Source organism: Littorina saxatilis, linkage group LG11 (genome assembly GCF_037325665.1).
Source record: "Littorina saxatilis isolate snail1 linkage group LG11, US_GU_Lsax_2.0, whole genome shotgun sequence".
Taxonomy (NCBI): domain Eukaryota; kingdom Metazoa; phylum Mollusca; class Gastropoda; order Littorinimorpha; family Littorinidae; genus Littorina; species Littorina saxatilis.
In genome coordinates this window covers 34088262-34104824 of record NC_090255.1, presented here as the reverse complement: position 1 = coordinate 34104824, position 16563 = coordinate 34088262, and the positions used below count along the sequence as shown (strand labels likewise).

The window sequence follows — 16563 nt, the reverse complement described above, 5'->3', positions numbered from 1 at the left end:
ATTTATTTTATGAACAATAACCGCAAAGGACAAAGACGAATTATTCAAGCAAGTTTTCTGATCGATTTCTTTTGTTTCAGTGCCTCTTTGCGATAACCTACCCTGGAAATGATCACAGCAACAGCTCATTCTCGAAACCAACAGAAAAACAAAATGCAGAAAATCGACTAACAGCATGGGCCAAATTCCATCAGTTTTTCGAAGAGCTGCTTACTCGTGTGGTGCAAAGTATCCGCTTTTCTGAGCATTTTACTACTTTTACTTTGAATTATTTGCTTTTTTGTCTCTGACACTTTAAAGTGTCAAAACGTTACCAAAGGGTTGGAAGCAGAAACGTTCTCAACGGCATCTACTGTAAAAGAGATACATTTACACGAGAACGTAGGTTATGTAGACCTGTGCTGCGGTCATGGCACCTCTTACTGGATTCTTGCTTTTCTTGACATCGTTGAGCTGGTTTGCACTCAGTTTGCTACCCTCTGAGGTGTCGCCAGACTTTGTGAGAAAAGGCAGCCAAACCTGCAAGATCCCAACGCCCAAGGGAGGTAAGCGTTACGACTGTTATGACCGGAAGTGCTGGTGCACCAAGACCAGGGCATACTGCTCGAATAACAAAGGCAGTCTCTTGTTCGTCCCCAGACTGCCACCTGGCATTCAGTTCTTGGACCTCTCCTACGACAACCTCAGCACAATCCCTCAGGATTTCTTCGCCAACGTCACAAACCTGACGTCCGTCTCGCTCAGCACCAACTTCATCGCCAGCATCGCTGAAGGGGCGTTTGAGGCGTTGAAGCGGTTGGAGGTGGTGTTCTTGGATAACAACTTCCACCTGACTGGGGAAGTCCTGAAGCCTGTCTTTGAATCTAAGACATTGAAGTGTGTGGATCTTGGCTTTGGAAAACTAAAGGCACTTCCCAATAACGCTTACGAGTCGCCAAACTTGGAAGAGTTTTATTTTCACGATGAAAAGGTCACAGTTTTGAATTTCTCCGGGTTTGAATCTGTAACAAAGCTGCGCTTGTTAGATTGGTCAGGTAACTACGTCAAGCAAATCGTCCCAGGTTTGATGAGAAAGTTGGAGATCTTGGATTTATCAAACAACCCACTGTCGTCTTTCCCAGATACATGTAGCGCCGCGGCCGCTTCATTCTTTCCACGTTTAACTTTGCTGAACTTGAAGAACAACAAGATCCACTCCATCCCTTCTCAATTATGTCTGCCCAGGCTGCAGCATCTGGACCTCAGCGGAAACCTATTTCAGTATATGTCACCGAACACGTTTCACCTCGCTCTCTTTCCGCAGCTCAACAACCTTTACCTTGAGTCCATGGATACACACATTAAACACATCGACGCCTTCGCTTTTAACAACACCCACCTGAAGTCGATTTCTCTCATGTATGACAATCTCAAGTTTTCAGACGAAGAATCCATTGCGATGGACAGTTTCGCTGGATGCACCAATCTTCAGCGTCTTCAGCTCAGTAGCAACGTCTTCAGTGGAGTGTCAGACGAGAGGTTCCTCGGCCTGTTCGGGAATCTGACTAGGTTGGACACTATTTACATGGGGAAGACCTCCCTGGAGAGAATCACTGTCCGGACCTTTGCCAAATTTCCTCGCTTGAAGAGTCTGTTTTTGTATCTGAACAAAGTGTCTGACATCCCGGACGGCGCTTTTGCGGGCAACCCTCTACTGGAAGAGTTAAACCTGAACGATAACCACGTCACCACTGTCACGAGAACAACGTTCACTGAAGCAAATCGTCACAGTTTGAAACAACTAGACCTCAGTGGGAACCCGTTTTCCTGTGACTGTGACCTGCGATGGTTCAGTGATTGGCTGAGGAGCAACAAAACACTCTTCAAACACTCCCGTTCATCCTACTACTGTTCCAACCTTCACCAGGAGTTGGCTTCCTTCAGCATGCCTGACCAGGCATGTCTGCTGTCTCCCGACACGAGCGAGTTTATTGTGGTCAGTGTCTCTCTGTTGCTGATGGCTATGACTCTAGTGTCTGCTGTCTTTCGCTACCGCTGGCACATCCGTCTGCTGCTGTACGAAGTTTTCAGAGGGAGAGATGACGTCAGGAGACGTCGCCTGGAGGAAGGCAACTTTGACTATGACGTCTTCGTGTCCTACGCCTCTGAAGATCTGCCCTGGGTCCGTGAGCACCTCATGCTGGAGCTGGAGGACCGCCTGGGGCTGAGGCTGTGTGTCCACGAGAGAGACTTCATCCCCGGCAAGAACATCGTGGACAACATCGCGGACTGTGTGGAAAGCAGCAAGAAGATCCTAATGGTCTTCTCCAATCATTTTCTCCGCAGCCAGTGGTGTCAGTTTGAACTTGCTTACTGCCTTCGTCACGTCATGGATTACGATGACGCGTTGATTGTTGTCTGCCTGGGTGACGTGGCGTCACGTGACCTGACGTCATCCATGATGGCGGTGATGAAAACCACGACCTACATCCAGTGGGTTGACGATGATGACGCCACAGCCTCGTTTTGGGGCAGGCTGCAGATGGCGCTGCAAGAAGTTGTTCCAAATCGTACTTGAAAATAAGAAATCCAAAGCAGATAGCTAACATGTCAAACCCAAAATTTGAATAATAAGGAAGGTCAATGAATAGAAAGTTTTACGCACCTAGTTACTAGTGACTTACTAGTCCTCTCAGCACTGTCCTGTGAATAAGGCTGCTATACCAGAGTCCACCACTGGGGTCTGTCCGCGGGAAGTCTGTCAAGGTGATTAACTCATTTTAATTATCTGTACTTCGGTGATGGCTTTGACTTGTTGTTGTTGTTGTTAGCCTTTTATATATATATATGTCACGGTAGAGACGAAGATCTGGTAGAAACGACGTTTCTACCGGTAGAGACGAGGATCGTCGTTTCTACCGGTAGAAACGACGATCCTCGTTTCTACCAGTAGAAACGACGTTTCTACCAGTAGAGACGACGATTGGAGTTTCTACCGGTAGAAACGACGTTTCTACCGGTAGAAACGAAGAAATAATACACAAGAGTTTTTAAAACAGATGGTTGCGAGTTGAAAGCGAGAGAAACTTTGATCTTGTCATCAGTAAAACCGCTGGTAAAAGTCACCTCACATAGCACAAATAATACACAAGTCTTTAAAACAGCTGGTAAAAGTCACCTCACATAGCACAAATAATACACAAGTCTTTAAAACAGCTGGTAAAAGTCACCTCACATAGCACAAATAATACACACGTCTTTAAAACAGCTGGTAAAAGTCAACTCATATAGCAAAAATAATACACAGGGGAACTCTCTCCCTCCCTCCCCCCCCCCCCCCCATAAAAGGCTTGCTCATCACTAGACAGTTTGGAACTGCATTTAGTGCACTAGAAGAATTGTCAGAAGAGGGGTACACTCACCCACCAGAGTGATTGTCTTTGTTCAGACACGATCGGGTGGATTTAGGGTGACATTTTGTAGAGCAGGGTAGCCTACTGCTGCTCGCTTGCACTTGCATTTAGCGGTGTTACATTGGGTCTTCCTTGCACACTACGGGCACACTTGCTTTTTTGCAATACAATATGATTTGGCCACCGATTCTCTGCAGTTTGAAGTGCCATTCCCACACTTCTCGCCCTTATCCAACGGCAAGGCTGATATAGCCTGTGTGTACTTGTCTTGTGTTATCGTAAACGAGTCTCTTTTTGTTGAATCAATGTGAAGCCTTAACAATTTGTAGAACTCTTCTTTTTGTTCCATTGTCAACAATCTTTAGCAAATAGCTGGCTATAAGAATATTGAAGGTCTGTGGAATACTGTTTTCGGAAGTCAAACTAACAGAGATATTTCACGAATTGTGTTCACTCTGAAGGAAAAAAAAGTTGTGATTGCTGTCTTCGTCTGGTCAGTGAAGGCAGTTGTAGTAGCTAGTGGGTGAACAATATTTGCTGACATTCTCAATACATTTCCCACACATGCACGTGCTCTGTAAACAACGTTAAAAATGAGTTCATTCCGGTAAGATAGAATTGTGTTCATAATTGACAAAATCACCTACATTGCACACACACACACAAACGTTTTATTCCGATCGTTGTTTCTACCGGTAGAAACTCCGATCGTCGTCTCTACTGGTAGAAACGTCGTTTCTACCTGTAGAAACGAGGATCGTCGTTTCTACCGGTAGAAACGACGATCCTCGTCTCTACCGGTAGAAACGACGTTTCTACCAGATCTTCGTCTCTACCGTGACATATATATATATATATATATATATATATATATATATATATATATATATATATATATATATATATACATTTTATTTTTTTATATGATTGTATCGTAGACGCAAGGAGTGTATATATAGAGGTATGATTGTTTCCACACCAGGACAAATACCAATGGCTTGTATGCTATATGGCGGATTCAATTCTTGTTCTTGTTCTTGGTAGCGACAAGTTCAGCCCTGCTCACTCCTCTCGGCTGTTGATCTCAATGTTTCCTACAATCTCCTCAAGTTGTTTCCGTTATCTGCTCTGAGGTGCACAAAGCGAAACTGGGTGGTACTCAACCGGACGGAAACAAGCTGTGATGTCTTATTGGTTAAAATTTAAACAAATCTCAATCTTTCGCTTCATTCACCTCAGCCCAGATGGTAAACAGAAACAACCTGTGGCGACCTTGACAGATTTTTTAAACTTAAAATATATGAATGCTGCCTCAACTCCGAAAAATAACATGTCTTACGGAAAATGTACAGAACGTACCGCACCCCCTTATGTTGACTGTCTATATGCCTTACTTGCAACTAGTTTAATAATTGTGTACGTATTGAGCTTGGTTTGTGGGTTTTTGTTTGACAGTTTTTGTTTTCCTAAGGTAATCACTGTGCATTAGGCCCGGTTACACAAGTATTTTTTCTCCCTTTTACATATGTTTGTCTTGCGCACCTTATAAGGTAAACATTGAAGAAGAATTAGTTTGCAGTGTTATAATTACATTTCCTTTGCAACATTAACGCGTTGATTGCCCCAATACGTACGATGACCTTTTTCTAACATGATGAAAATATCAATACTCTGACAAGGGAAACAACCGCTGTATATTGCCCTTTGAAGTGCAGCAAGATGATTACCTCCCCTGGAGAGCATTTTCTCAGATTTGGTCCAATTGTCATTCCTTGAATGTTATGATTGTTTATATTTTTTGTAACTTAATTCTTCGGAAGTTAAGTTTTTTTTATGGCAATCTCTAAGAATGCTCTTCTGGAAACTGGCTTATATGTCCTTATCAATGGGGCGGGGATATAGCTCAGTTGGTAGCGCGCTGGATTTGTATTTAGTTGGCCGCTGTCAGCGTGAGTTCGATCCCAGGTTCGGCGGAAATTTATTTCAGAGTCAACTTTGTGTGCAGACTCTCTTCGGTGTCCGAACCCTCCCCCCCGTGTACACTACATTGGGTGTGCACGTTAAAGATCCCACGATTGACAAAAGGGTCTTTCCTGGCAAAATTGCTTAGGCACAGTTAATAATTGTCTACCTATACCCGTGTGACTTGGAATAATAGGCCGCGAAAGGTAAATATGCGCCGAAATGGCTGCAATCTACTGGCCGTATAAAATTTCATCTCACACGGCATCACTGCAGAGCGCCTAGAACTGTACCCACGGAATATGCGCGATATAAGCCTCATTGATTGATTGATTGATTGATCAATACTTATATGCGAAAATATGTTACAAATTATGTACCATATTTTCTGTAGTCTCATCTCTCTCTCTCTCTCTCTCTCTCTCTCTCTCTCTCTCTCTCTCTCTCTCTCTCTCTCTCTCTCCCTTCCCGACTTAAAAATAGTTTGTACAAACGATCCAGCAAAGCAAAACGCTGGGGTGTTTTCATGAGCAAGCGGCTAGTGATGACAGCGAGCCTGTCAGTCAGCCCGCTGCGGGCGGTGGGGACCCTAGTTCAGTTTGGAGATCATATGCCGAGTAGGCAGGTCTGCAGAAGAGACTGCTTTCTTTTCCTCAGAAATCTTCCACTTCTTCTGCGTTCATGGGCTGAAACTCCCTCCCACGTACACTCCTGTTTTTTGAGTGGGTTTTTACGAGTATGACCGTTTTTACCCCGCCACTCAACCTTTAAGGCTGCCATACACGGCTTTCGGGTGATTCATTGGAATTGAAATCCACCTTGAACCAGAATCACCACACGATAGAGGAAGGGCTCCTAATATGGACCACTTTTTGTTTCATGCTGATAACTAGCTTGTTTTCTTGCGAAGGCATTTTATTTTGTTGTTGGTAGTCCTTCTCTCTTAGGTTAACCGTTAGGCCTAATTATAATGAATTAGCTTTGCTAGACATTCAGCAAAAATTAAATACAGAAAAAATCACAAATGGTCCATATTAGGAACCTGGGCGCCCAATATAGACCAGTGAAGAGGCCTTCACGAATCACTGTAAAACGCCCCTTATACTTCAAAATAACATGATGCAACTTAGTGTGCAAGTCAGACTAATTGAAATATGCTTTAGATTTATCTGTTTCGGGTTGATGAGAGCATTATTTGAAGCACACCAGGAAACTAAAGAAACTTATTAAAAACAGAGTGAAAATAAGTGTAATTATCAACTACCACGAAAAGAAGACGATTTGATATAATTTTATTTTGTAGAAATCTCGAGGGCTAATTATAGGTTATTTTCAGCAAGCTTCTTAATGAATTTATGAAAATAGCCTTTAGCTTTTATTTTCTTCGACTTGTTGAAGGTGGTCAATATTAAGGGACACACACATACTTTGAGATTTTAGCTTGCATATTTTCCCTCGGGTAGATTTTCAAATATTACCTCATGAGAGGCTAGGGAGAACCTGAAAATCGACCCTCTGGAAATTATGCAAGCTATTTGGGACTCGGAGTGTGTAACCTATACATATTTCACATACTTTTATTTTTTTTCTAAACGTACTTTGGTAGCGAAAATGTCAGGGGTTTCCCCGAGCAACTGACGACATCTTGACCAGCACTATAAAAGAATGCTCATTCAGTCAAGCAAAGGCGCTTGCAATGCTGATCGATGTCTTGAGTAAAAAGTGTTCTGGTGGTGAAGGCTCTCCATTATTTCATTGATTGGACTCGAAGCTATACATTTAAGTCATTTTGTCGATGTCTAAATTAGCCTCTCTCTCTCTCTCTCTCTCTCTCTCTCTCTCTCTCTCTCTCTCTCTCTCTCTCTCTCCGAGCTCTCTCTCTCTCCGAGCTCTCTCTCTCTCCGAGCTCTCTCTCTCTCCGAGCTCTCTCTCTCTCCGAGCTCTCTCTCTCTCTCTCTCTCTCTCTCTCTCTCTCTCTCCGAGCTCTCTCTCTCTCTCTCTCTCTCTCTCTCTCTCTCTCTCTCTCTCTCTCTCTCTCTCTCTCTCTCTCCCCATGTTCCACCCCTGCGTCGCCACTGTGGCGCGTTAAAGATCTCAGTCGTTTTGCCAGAAGTGCAGGACTGGTGGGTGTGGTTACTCTCAGACGCACACACCTGGGTAGCGCGACTCTGTGGCTGCTAGCTCGCCACTGGGAGGAAGAGACCCGAATTTCCCAGCAATAATGTAATGAAAATGAAAATAAAATGTCTTATTCGCCCATTAAAAAAGTGAGGCGGCACTGTGTGACAAATTTTGTTATTGCTCAGATTTATCAGTCAAAATGTTTGTCAGGCGATTCTTGACCTAGTCCCGACGATGGGAAAGCGTGTTAGCTTGGAAGCTTAATTGATTGATTAGTGTGTTCATTTAAGTTCTGCCTGCAACGATAGACACAATAGCGGTTCCATTGACCTGTATTCTATCTTAATTTTTAAATAAAAGATAAGCTTATATAACACATTGTGTTTTAATAGAAAATGTGGTCATATTTAAAGAAATCGTTCAATGATTATAAAATTAATGTTGTTTGTGTAGCTTCAAAAGTCGCTTCTCTCTTCTCTCTCTCTCTCTCTCTCTCTCTCTCTCTCTCTCTCTCTCTCTCTCTCTCTCTCTCTCTCTCTCTCTCTCTCTCTCTCTCTCTCCCCCCTCTCTCTCTCGCTTCAGCACTTAGCTGCACATGCAAAAGCTGGTTACAGCAAACGCCTGTGGTAGACCCTACTTGGTACACTCTCACTTACGGGAGAGTAGAACAGCCAATTGTAAATGCACTCGTCAAATACAGTTAAACATCGGAGCCATCCCCAAGCCAGGAAAAAGCCAACATCTTCCGCCTTGTGGTCATTCGTGCCATCATTACTGCCGCGCAGTGCCACCACTTTTAAGTAGTAAAATTTCAAAATATTTTGAAAGGTGAGTGCGTTTTCTCTTTTATTTTTTGTTCCCTCTGCCTGTCTGTCCATGACTCTGCCTATGTCTGTCTGTCTCAGTGTGACTCTCTCTCTCTCTCTCTCTCTCTCTCTCTCTCTCTCTCTCTCTCTCTCTCTCTCTCTTTCTCTCTCCATGTTCCACCCCCGTGTCGCAACTGTGGCCGGAAGTGCAAACTGTATTTTCTGTTCCTGTTGACCCTATATTAGGGCGAGGGCTGGGGTGTTGCAGGTAGCTCTGTTTCCTCCTTGGGGATGAAGCTACCAGGGGAAGGGATTGTGTTGGAGGTGCGGGTAGAGGGGTAGCCCTCCCGGTGCTCCCCCTTGGACCTCCCTAGTCTAGGACCCTGGGTCTTCGCGAGGTGGCCATTGTGGCGTAATCCCTCCGGACTAGCATAACGTTTCCCTATCCCAAGACCGACCGTGCGTGGTCTATGATCACATCCTCTACGAGGTGACCCTATCAACTAGGCAGCGCAAGCCCCTAGGCGAAACACGGCGGATCTAGAGGAGAGAACCTCGATAAAAAATTTGAGCTGCCATGAAGACGGAGCATGTTGGCTGAGGACAGCGGGCAGACCTTCTGTGCCGACACCCATCTACAGGAGAAAACCAGGCATGCACGCATCAAACCCAACATGGCCATACAAACGGAAACGGAGGGCGAGGGCTGGATGTAAAGAAAGCATATATTCTTGCTTATCTATTACCCTCGATAATAAAGATTTTGTCTTGTCTTGTCTTCTCTCTCTCTCTCTCTCTCTCTCTCTCTCTCTCTCTCTCTCTCTCTCTCTCTCTCTCTCTCTCTCGGCGGGGGCGGAGGGGGGGGGGGGGGGGGGGGGGGGGGGGGGGGGGGGGGGATGGGGAGGCGGAGGTGAAGGTAACTTTAAATTCATGTGTACCATATTTTTGGTCTTGGAACTTGCAATTTATTTGTAGGCGAGCATTTGTTTGAATGAATTTTTGCGTAAACAAGCAAATTTCTACCCACACAAATCGGAAGCCTTGTTATGGCGCTGGACCTAACTTTTAAAATCTAATAATAAATGAACAGCTTGTTGCACAAACAATGTAAAAAACCCACAAAAGAATAATTTTATCATCAAAACAAAGTCAGTACAGTTCGAAGTTTGAAAAGTTTGAAAATAGGGAGCCCGGATGTATGTCAAACAAACTGGGTGAATGAGTCGACTGGTGCATGCAACTTGCAGCCTTTTGAAATGATGACAAGGAAGCTGGCAGGGGCGGATCCAGGGGGGGGGGGGGGGATTCCGGACTCCCCCCCCTCCCCTAGCCTAAAAAAAGAATGAATGAAAGAAAGAAAAGTAAAGAAAAATTGAAAACAAAGAAAAACTGATGGCTCAGATTGCACTAGATTGCTCCATTTTCCTTGAATTTTATTAAAATTGTCCGGGGGGACATGCCCCCGGACCTCCCTATGAGCCGGCCTTAGTCTTCTAAGTGACGGTTTTGGAAAGTAGTAATTGGGTAATTTGTTGGCTCAGGATGCACCAGATCGGTCATTTGTCCTTGTTGTTTAGATCCAAATTTGTTTTCTTAAATTTACTTGTTGTAAGGTGTGTTAGGGAAAGTTTCCTGGCTCAGATTGTACCAGATTGCTCCATTTTCCTTGTTTTTATCCACATTTACCCCTTAAAATGTATATGATCCGACCCTGGTGGGCTACCGAAAACGATACGACTATGACTTTTTTTTAAATGCTGGTCGACTAAGATTTTAACCATTTGATACGGTTAGTTGCTGTGTCTGTGTAGATTTGATTATTCCCCCCTCTGCTTCTTTACCTCTGTAAACTTGTAGGGGTAGTTATTTTTCGATAATGACCCAGCAACCAAACAAATAACGACCCAGCAACAGCCTGAATCCTCGATAGTGCAAAGGGTTGAGAAGTTTTCTGTTTCGGTACTACTTTTTGCGACTGAAAAGTTCCGAACGCTCTAACGTACGAAGTATACATCTCTGGAGCAAACAATACAAACATACCGCATTTAAATTAACAACTACAGGCCTGAACACATGAATCTTCATATAAAATCCATGAGTTCGGTTGTTTTCTGAATCTAGATTTGCCGTGCTCAAACGAAGACGTCGCCACTCGGTTTGTGTCATTATCAGTCATTTGTTGTATTTTTGATTCAGAGGTACACAATAACATGCTATTGCAGATACAGAACGCATTGAAACCAATGACAAACTGACGGCTAAATTCATCAAGTATGTAAAAAAAATTTTTAAAAAAGGAAGAAGGAAAGTGGGTCACGATGGCTCGGTGGTTGAATAAACACACACATCCGACCTGTCATTGTTGTTTCAACTCAAATATTGTCTGAGGCTGGGTTTTTTCTTGTTATGCAAGGCCCTTCAGTAAAATCAACGGTAAAAAATCTGGAGTGCTAAAATCGGATTAGTGTGGCTACCACACTGTGCCAATTTAGTACTTTTGAATCAATCCCATAATTTGAATTTATTTTTCTGAAGAGTATTAAATTCAGACCATTTAATACACAAACTTAACATTGTGTGAACTTACCATCCCATATATATCTCAAGCCAATGTACACCAAATATCATGAGGTAAATCGCTGATGTGGCTTAAGAGTTATTAGCATTCTAATAGGTGGCATTTTTGAGGTCACCCTATAATTATCATTTCCAACCATAAAACTCAAATTAGAGAGAGAGATAGAGAGAGAGAGAGAGAGAGAGGGAGAGAGAGAGAGAGAGAGAGAGAGAGAGAGAGAGAGAGAGAGAGAGAGAGAGAGAGAGAGAGAGAGAGGAAGCAAAAGGGGGGGGGGGGGGCGGGGGAGATAAACGCAAAGAGACCATGACACGGGAGATGTTGGGGCAGAGTATGTATGTGTGTGTGTGTGTGTGTATGTGTGTGTGTGTGTGTGTGTATGTGTGTGTGTGTGTGTGACTGATCATCTGTGCCCTGCGCAATTGTGGTTTACCCCAGGCCCATCCAAACCCGGAAGTAAATATTTTCATAGGAACTCTAAGCACTCTCTCTATCTAGTCTACATTATGGACCTTTTGAAATATTTGTGGAACTTGTGGTGGGATGTGGGTAGGGGGGTACGTGTTGTGGTGCGCGGTTATGATGCTTATGTGTGTGTGTGCGGTAATGTTGGTTATGCGTGTATGTGTATATGTGTGTGTGTGTATGTATGTATGTGTGTGTGTGTGTGTGTGTGTGTGTGTGTGTGTGTGAGTGTGTGTGCGCGTGTGTGTGTACGTGTGTGCGTGTGTTTGTGCGCGTGTGTGTGACTCATCTGTGCTCTGCACATTTGTGACCCTCCACCACGAAATGAGTCGCATGTCACCTCGCGCGGTTCTGCGCTAGGCTTAATATCAGCCCGGAGAGTGTCTGGTAACAGTGTGAGGGTCACCTTAGTCACAGGCTTATAACTCAAACAGTTTTCGCTCTTTTCTAAAACGGTTTTCACCCTTTTCCAAAACGGTTTTCACCACTGGATAGAGCATACACAATTCTTTAGGAAAATGTGCAAATATGAAAATCATGCAAAGGTGACATGCGACTCAATCCGTGGTGGAGGGTCACATTTGTGCTTTCCCCTAAACCCATACAAACCCGGAAGAAAATGTTTCCGTTGAAACCCTCAGCACTCTCTCTATAGTCTATAGATAGGCCTTTTCATGTATGTGTGCTTGTTAGTGTGCGTGCATACTTACGTGCATTTGTGTGTGCGTGCCAGTTGTGCGTGTGCTTGCGAGTGTGTGTGTGTGTGTGTGCGTGTGTGTGTGTCTGTGTGTGTCTGTGTGTGTGTGTCTGTGTGTGTGTCTGTGTGTGCGTGCTTGTGCTTGTGATAGTGTGTGTGTGTGTGTGTGTGTGTGTGTGTGTGTGTGTGCGTGTGTGTTTGTGTGTGTGTTTGTGTTTGCTGGGTTAGTTTTGGTATTTAACTTGTGACAACTCCAAACACTGACGACTTGTTGTCAGTGGCTGTGGGCCTTTTGAAGCGTCAGGTTTAACTCATGCTAGCGTTTTACCATGGTTAGTTTTTGATTACAAGACAAAAACCACGATTCATTATGGAACATGCTCTAGCTTACAAAGACGTCATCCGTGAAATAAAAATCAAATTTTGAACATTATAGTGTTCGATGAATGTTCAATGTACAGGTTATCTGCAAATTATTAAGAATGAGTATTTCGCTTGTTCAAAATTAACAGCACATCTGGGTCACATTCCTCCTGTTTTGTATCATGTGCGCGTGTTTTCATAAAATCGGCGCAAAAAGTATACTTCCCTACCGAGAAAGATGTCTTAGGCTGTAATTGCAACATTTTCTTTTATAGTTTCTCCATTTGAAGTTGTCAAAAATGCCAGGTTATGTCAAAAAAGCCCTATTTTGCAACCAAGGGCAATAACTTGTCTGGTAGAGCCAAAGTGAGATAAGTCACAAATGGAACGTGACTTTCAGACAGAACACTAAATAACCTTTACAGTGATGTGCAATATGCTGTGACTTTTGTATGTAATGAACATATACAACTTGATTGAAATCAGCGGCAAAATTCTCAATAATTTATAGACAAGCTGTATATAAAGCGTCATGAGACTGCTATTCAGCGTTCGATGGCGCTTCATCCGAACATTTTAACATTGTTATCATTTTATTTTGTAACTAACAACCGAGGACAAGACTGAATTATTCAAACTGGTGTCAAATTTTTTATCGATATGTTTTGTTTCAGTGCGTTGTGGCGATAAGCTACCCTGGAAATGGTCACAGCAACTTCTCATTGACGGTAACCACAGAAACAAAACCCAGAAAAGGACAAACATCGACTAGCAATATGAACACGGCTGATCAAAGTTAAGTCTAAACGTCAACTTTGGCTGTCTTCAGTCCGAAGTCTTGCTCTCTAGGTTTGGGTTCTTTTAACAAAGGTCAAATTCCATCAGTTGTTCGTGTGGGGCATTGTATTAGCTTTTACATTGATTTATCTGCTTTTTTGTGTGGACTCTTTGAAGTTTCAAAACTCACTGAATACCCCAACAGAGCGTTAGAGGCAGAAAAGTTCACAACGGCAACTACTAGATAAGGGATACATTTTTGCGAGAACGTAGTTTGTCAAGAAACTGTGCTGCGGGCATGGCACATCTTACTGGATTCTTGCTTTTCTTGACATCGTTGAGCTGGTTTGCACTCAGTTTGCTACCCTCTGAGGTGTCGCCAGACTTTGTGAGAAAAGGCAGCCAAACCTGCAAGATCCCAACGCCTAAGGGAGGTAAGCGTTACGACTGTTATGACCGGAAGTGCTGGTGCACCAAGACCAGGGCAAACTGCTCGGATAACAAAGGCAGTCTCTTGTTCGTCCCCAGACTGCCACGTGGCATTCAGTTCTTGGACCTCTCCTACGACAACCTCAGCACAATCCCTCAGGATTTCTTCGCCAACGTGACCAACTTGACGTCTGTCTCGCTCAGCAACAACTTCATCGCCAGCATCGCTGAAGGGGCGTTTGAGGCGCTGAAGCGGTTGGAGGTGGTGTTCTTGGATAACAACTTCCACCTGACCGGGGAAGTCCTGAAGCCTGTCTTTGAATCTAAGACGTTGAAGTGTGTAGATCTTCGGTATGGAAAACTAAAGACACTTCCCAAGAACGCGTACGAGTCGCCAAACTTGGAAGAGTTTTATTTTCACGATGAAAAGGTCACAGTTTTGAATTTCTCCGGGTTTGAATCTGTAACAAAGCTGCGCTTGTTAGATTGGTCAGGTAACTACGTCAAGCAAATCGTCCCAGGTTTGATGAGAAAGTTGGAGATCTTGGATTTATCAAACAACCCACTGTCGTCTTTCCCAGATACATGTAACGCCAAGGCCGCGTCATTCTTTCCACGTTTAACTTTGCTGAACTTGAAGAACAACCAGATCCACTCCGTCCCTTCTCAATTATGTCTGCCCAGACTGCAGCATCTGGATCTCAGCGGAAACCTACTTCAGTATATGTCACCGAACACGTTTCACCTCGCTCTCTTTCCGCAGCTCAACAAGCTTTACCTTGAGGCCATGGATATACACATTAAAAACATCGACGCCTTCGCTTTTAACAACACCCACCTGAAGTCGATTTCTCTCATGTATGACAACCTCAAGTTTTCAGACGAAGAATCCATTGCGAAGGACAGTTTCGCTGGATGCCTTAATCTTAAGGGTCTTCAGCTCAGTAGCAATGTCTTCAGTGGAGTGTCAGACGAGAGGTTCCTCGGCCTGTTCGGGAATCTGACTAGGTTGGACACCATTTACATGGGTAAGACCTCCCTGGAGAGAATCAGTGTCCGGACCTTTGCCAAATTTCCTCGCTTGAAGAGTCTGTTTCTGTATCTGAACAAAATAACTGTCATCCCGGACGGCGCTTTTGCGGGCAACCCTCTACTGGAAGAGTTAAACCTGAACGATAACCACGTCACCACCGTCACGAGAACAACGTTCACTGATGCAAATCGTCACAGTTTGAAGCAACTAGACCTCAGTGGGAACCCGTTTTCCTGTGACTGTGACCTGCGATGGTTCAGTGACTGGCTGAGGAGCAACAAAACACTCTTCAAACACTCCCGCTCATCCTACAACTGTTCCAACCTTCACCAGGAGGTGGCTTCCTTCACCATGCCTGACCAGGCCTGTCTGCTGTCTCGTGACACGAGCGAGTTTATTGTGGTCAGTGTCTCTCTGCTGCTGATGGCTATGACTCTAGTGTCTGCTGTCTTTCGCTACCGCTGGCACATCCGTCTGCTGCTGTACGAAGTCTTCAGAGGGAGAGATGACGTCAGGAGACGTCGCCTGGAGGAAGGGAACTTTGACTATGACGTCTTCGTGTCCTACGCCTCTGAAGATCTTCCCTGGGTGTACGCAACTGTCATGCCGGAGCTGGAGCACCGCCTGGGGCTGAGGCTGTGTGTCCACGAGAGAGACTTCATCCCCGGCAAGAACATCGTGGACAACATCGCGGACTGTGTGGAAAGCAGCAAGAAGATCCTGGTGGTCTTCTCCAATCATTTTCTCCACAGCCAGTGGTGTCAGTTTGAACTTGCTTACTGCCTTCGTCACGTCATGGATTACGATGACGCGTTGATTGTTGTCTGCCTGGGTGACGTGGCGTCACGTGACCTGACGTCATCCATGATGGCAGTGATGAAGACCACGACCTACATCCAGTGGGTTGACGATGATGACGCCATAGCCTCGTTTTGGGGCAGGCTGCAGATGGCGCTGCAAGAAGTTGTTCCAAATCGTACTTGAAAATAAGAAATCCATAACAGATAGCTAACATGTCAAACCCAAGATTTGAATAATAAGGAAGGTCAATGAATAGAAAGTTTTACGCACCTAGTTACTAGTGACTTACTAGTCCTCTCAGCACTGTACTGTGAATAAGGCTGCTATACCAGAGTCCACCACTGGGGTCTGTCCGCGGGAAGTCTGTCAAGGTGATTAACTCATTTTAATTATTCCCAGACCCAGAGGTCTGGGTTATGCGGAGGCATTTGCCTGTGTGAATGGTGACATTCCGGAACTAATTTTCAGCAAACTTAGTTGTTTGCAGCAATGTATTTCAATTTTTTGGTCATTCTTTCTTGAAACTGTTACAGCATGATGCAAAATTACACTATAATAGGTTATATAATACACCAAAAAAACTATCTCAGATCTCACACGCTAAAAATATGACAAAAAAACAGTTAACGACATCAATCGCTTCCGGTGGTGCACCCTTGGCAAAAGCATTGAAGGTGTAAGGGAAGTAACTCGCTTCAACGCCATGCGATAGGGCACACAACGGTTCTTTCCCTTCGTTTATGAATACAATTCTGACAACCACGTGCTTTCTACGGTCATTCCTTCAAAGGATTTGTATTATGCTAAACAAGCATTCCTATTTTCATAATAATCAGATGAAGCAATATACAAACTATTCCGATTTATACTCATCGTACTATTCGTCAGTACACAGTAGACATGAAACTACCAGATGAGCACTGTTATTATTTCCTGCCCATGTAAATTCAGGATAAAGACAAAAAGGTAGCAAAGCTAAATCACTGATTGTGACTGGAAATTACAGCCAGATTTTTTTTTTTCCAATCGCTTCTCATGATATTCCGTAAACGATTTCACATTGATGCCAGTGACCAGAAGATACGTGCATTTTTTGTTGAGGCCAGTTTGGACATGTATCACATGTCACAGTTATGTTGCTA

The 16563-nt window shown here is 44.0% G+C and overlaps 2 protein-coding genes across 2 annotated transcripts; both read left to right on the top strand.

The window, feature by feature from the left end:
- The first annotated feature begins 129 nt into the window (after positions 1–129).
- LOC138980898 (toll-like receptor 4) lies at positions 130–2802 on the top strand. The gene has a single exon (XM_070353766.1). The coding sequence runs from the start codon at positions 410–412 to the stop codon at positions 2555–2557; it is 2148 nt and encodes a 715-aa protein (XP_070209867.1). The 5' UTR covers positions 130–409; the 3' UTR covers positions 2558–2802.
- Positions 2803–8145: 5343 nt separating this feature from the next.
- Positions 8146–16193, top strand: LOC138980301 (toll-like receptor 13). The gene is made up of 2 exons (XM_070353163.1): positions 8146–8303; positions 13056–16193. Exon 2 carries the CDS (start codon positions 13457–13459, stop codon positions 15602–15604), a length of 2148 nt encoding a protein of 715 aa, XP_070209264.1. The 5' UTR covers positions 8146–8303; positions 13056–13456; the 3' UTR covers positions 15605–16193.
- The last annotated feature ends 370 nt before the right edge of the window (positions 16194–16563 follow it).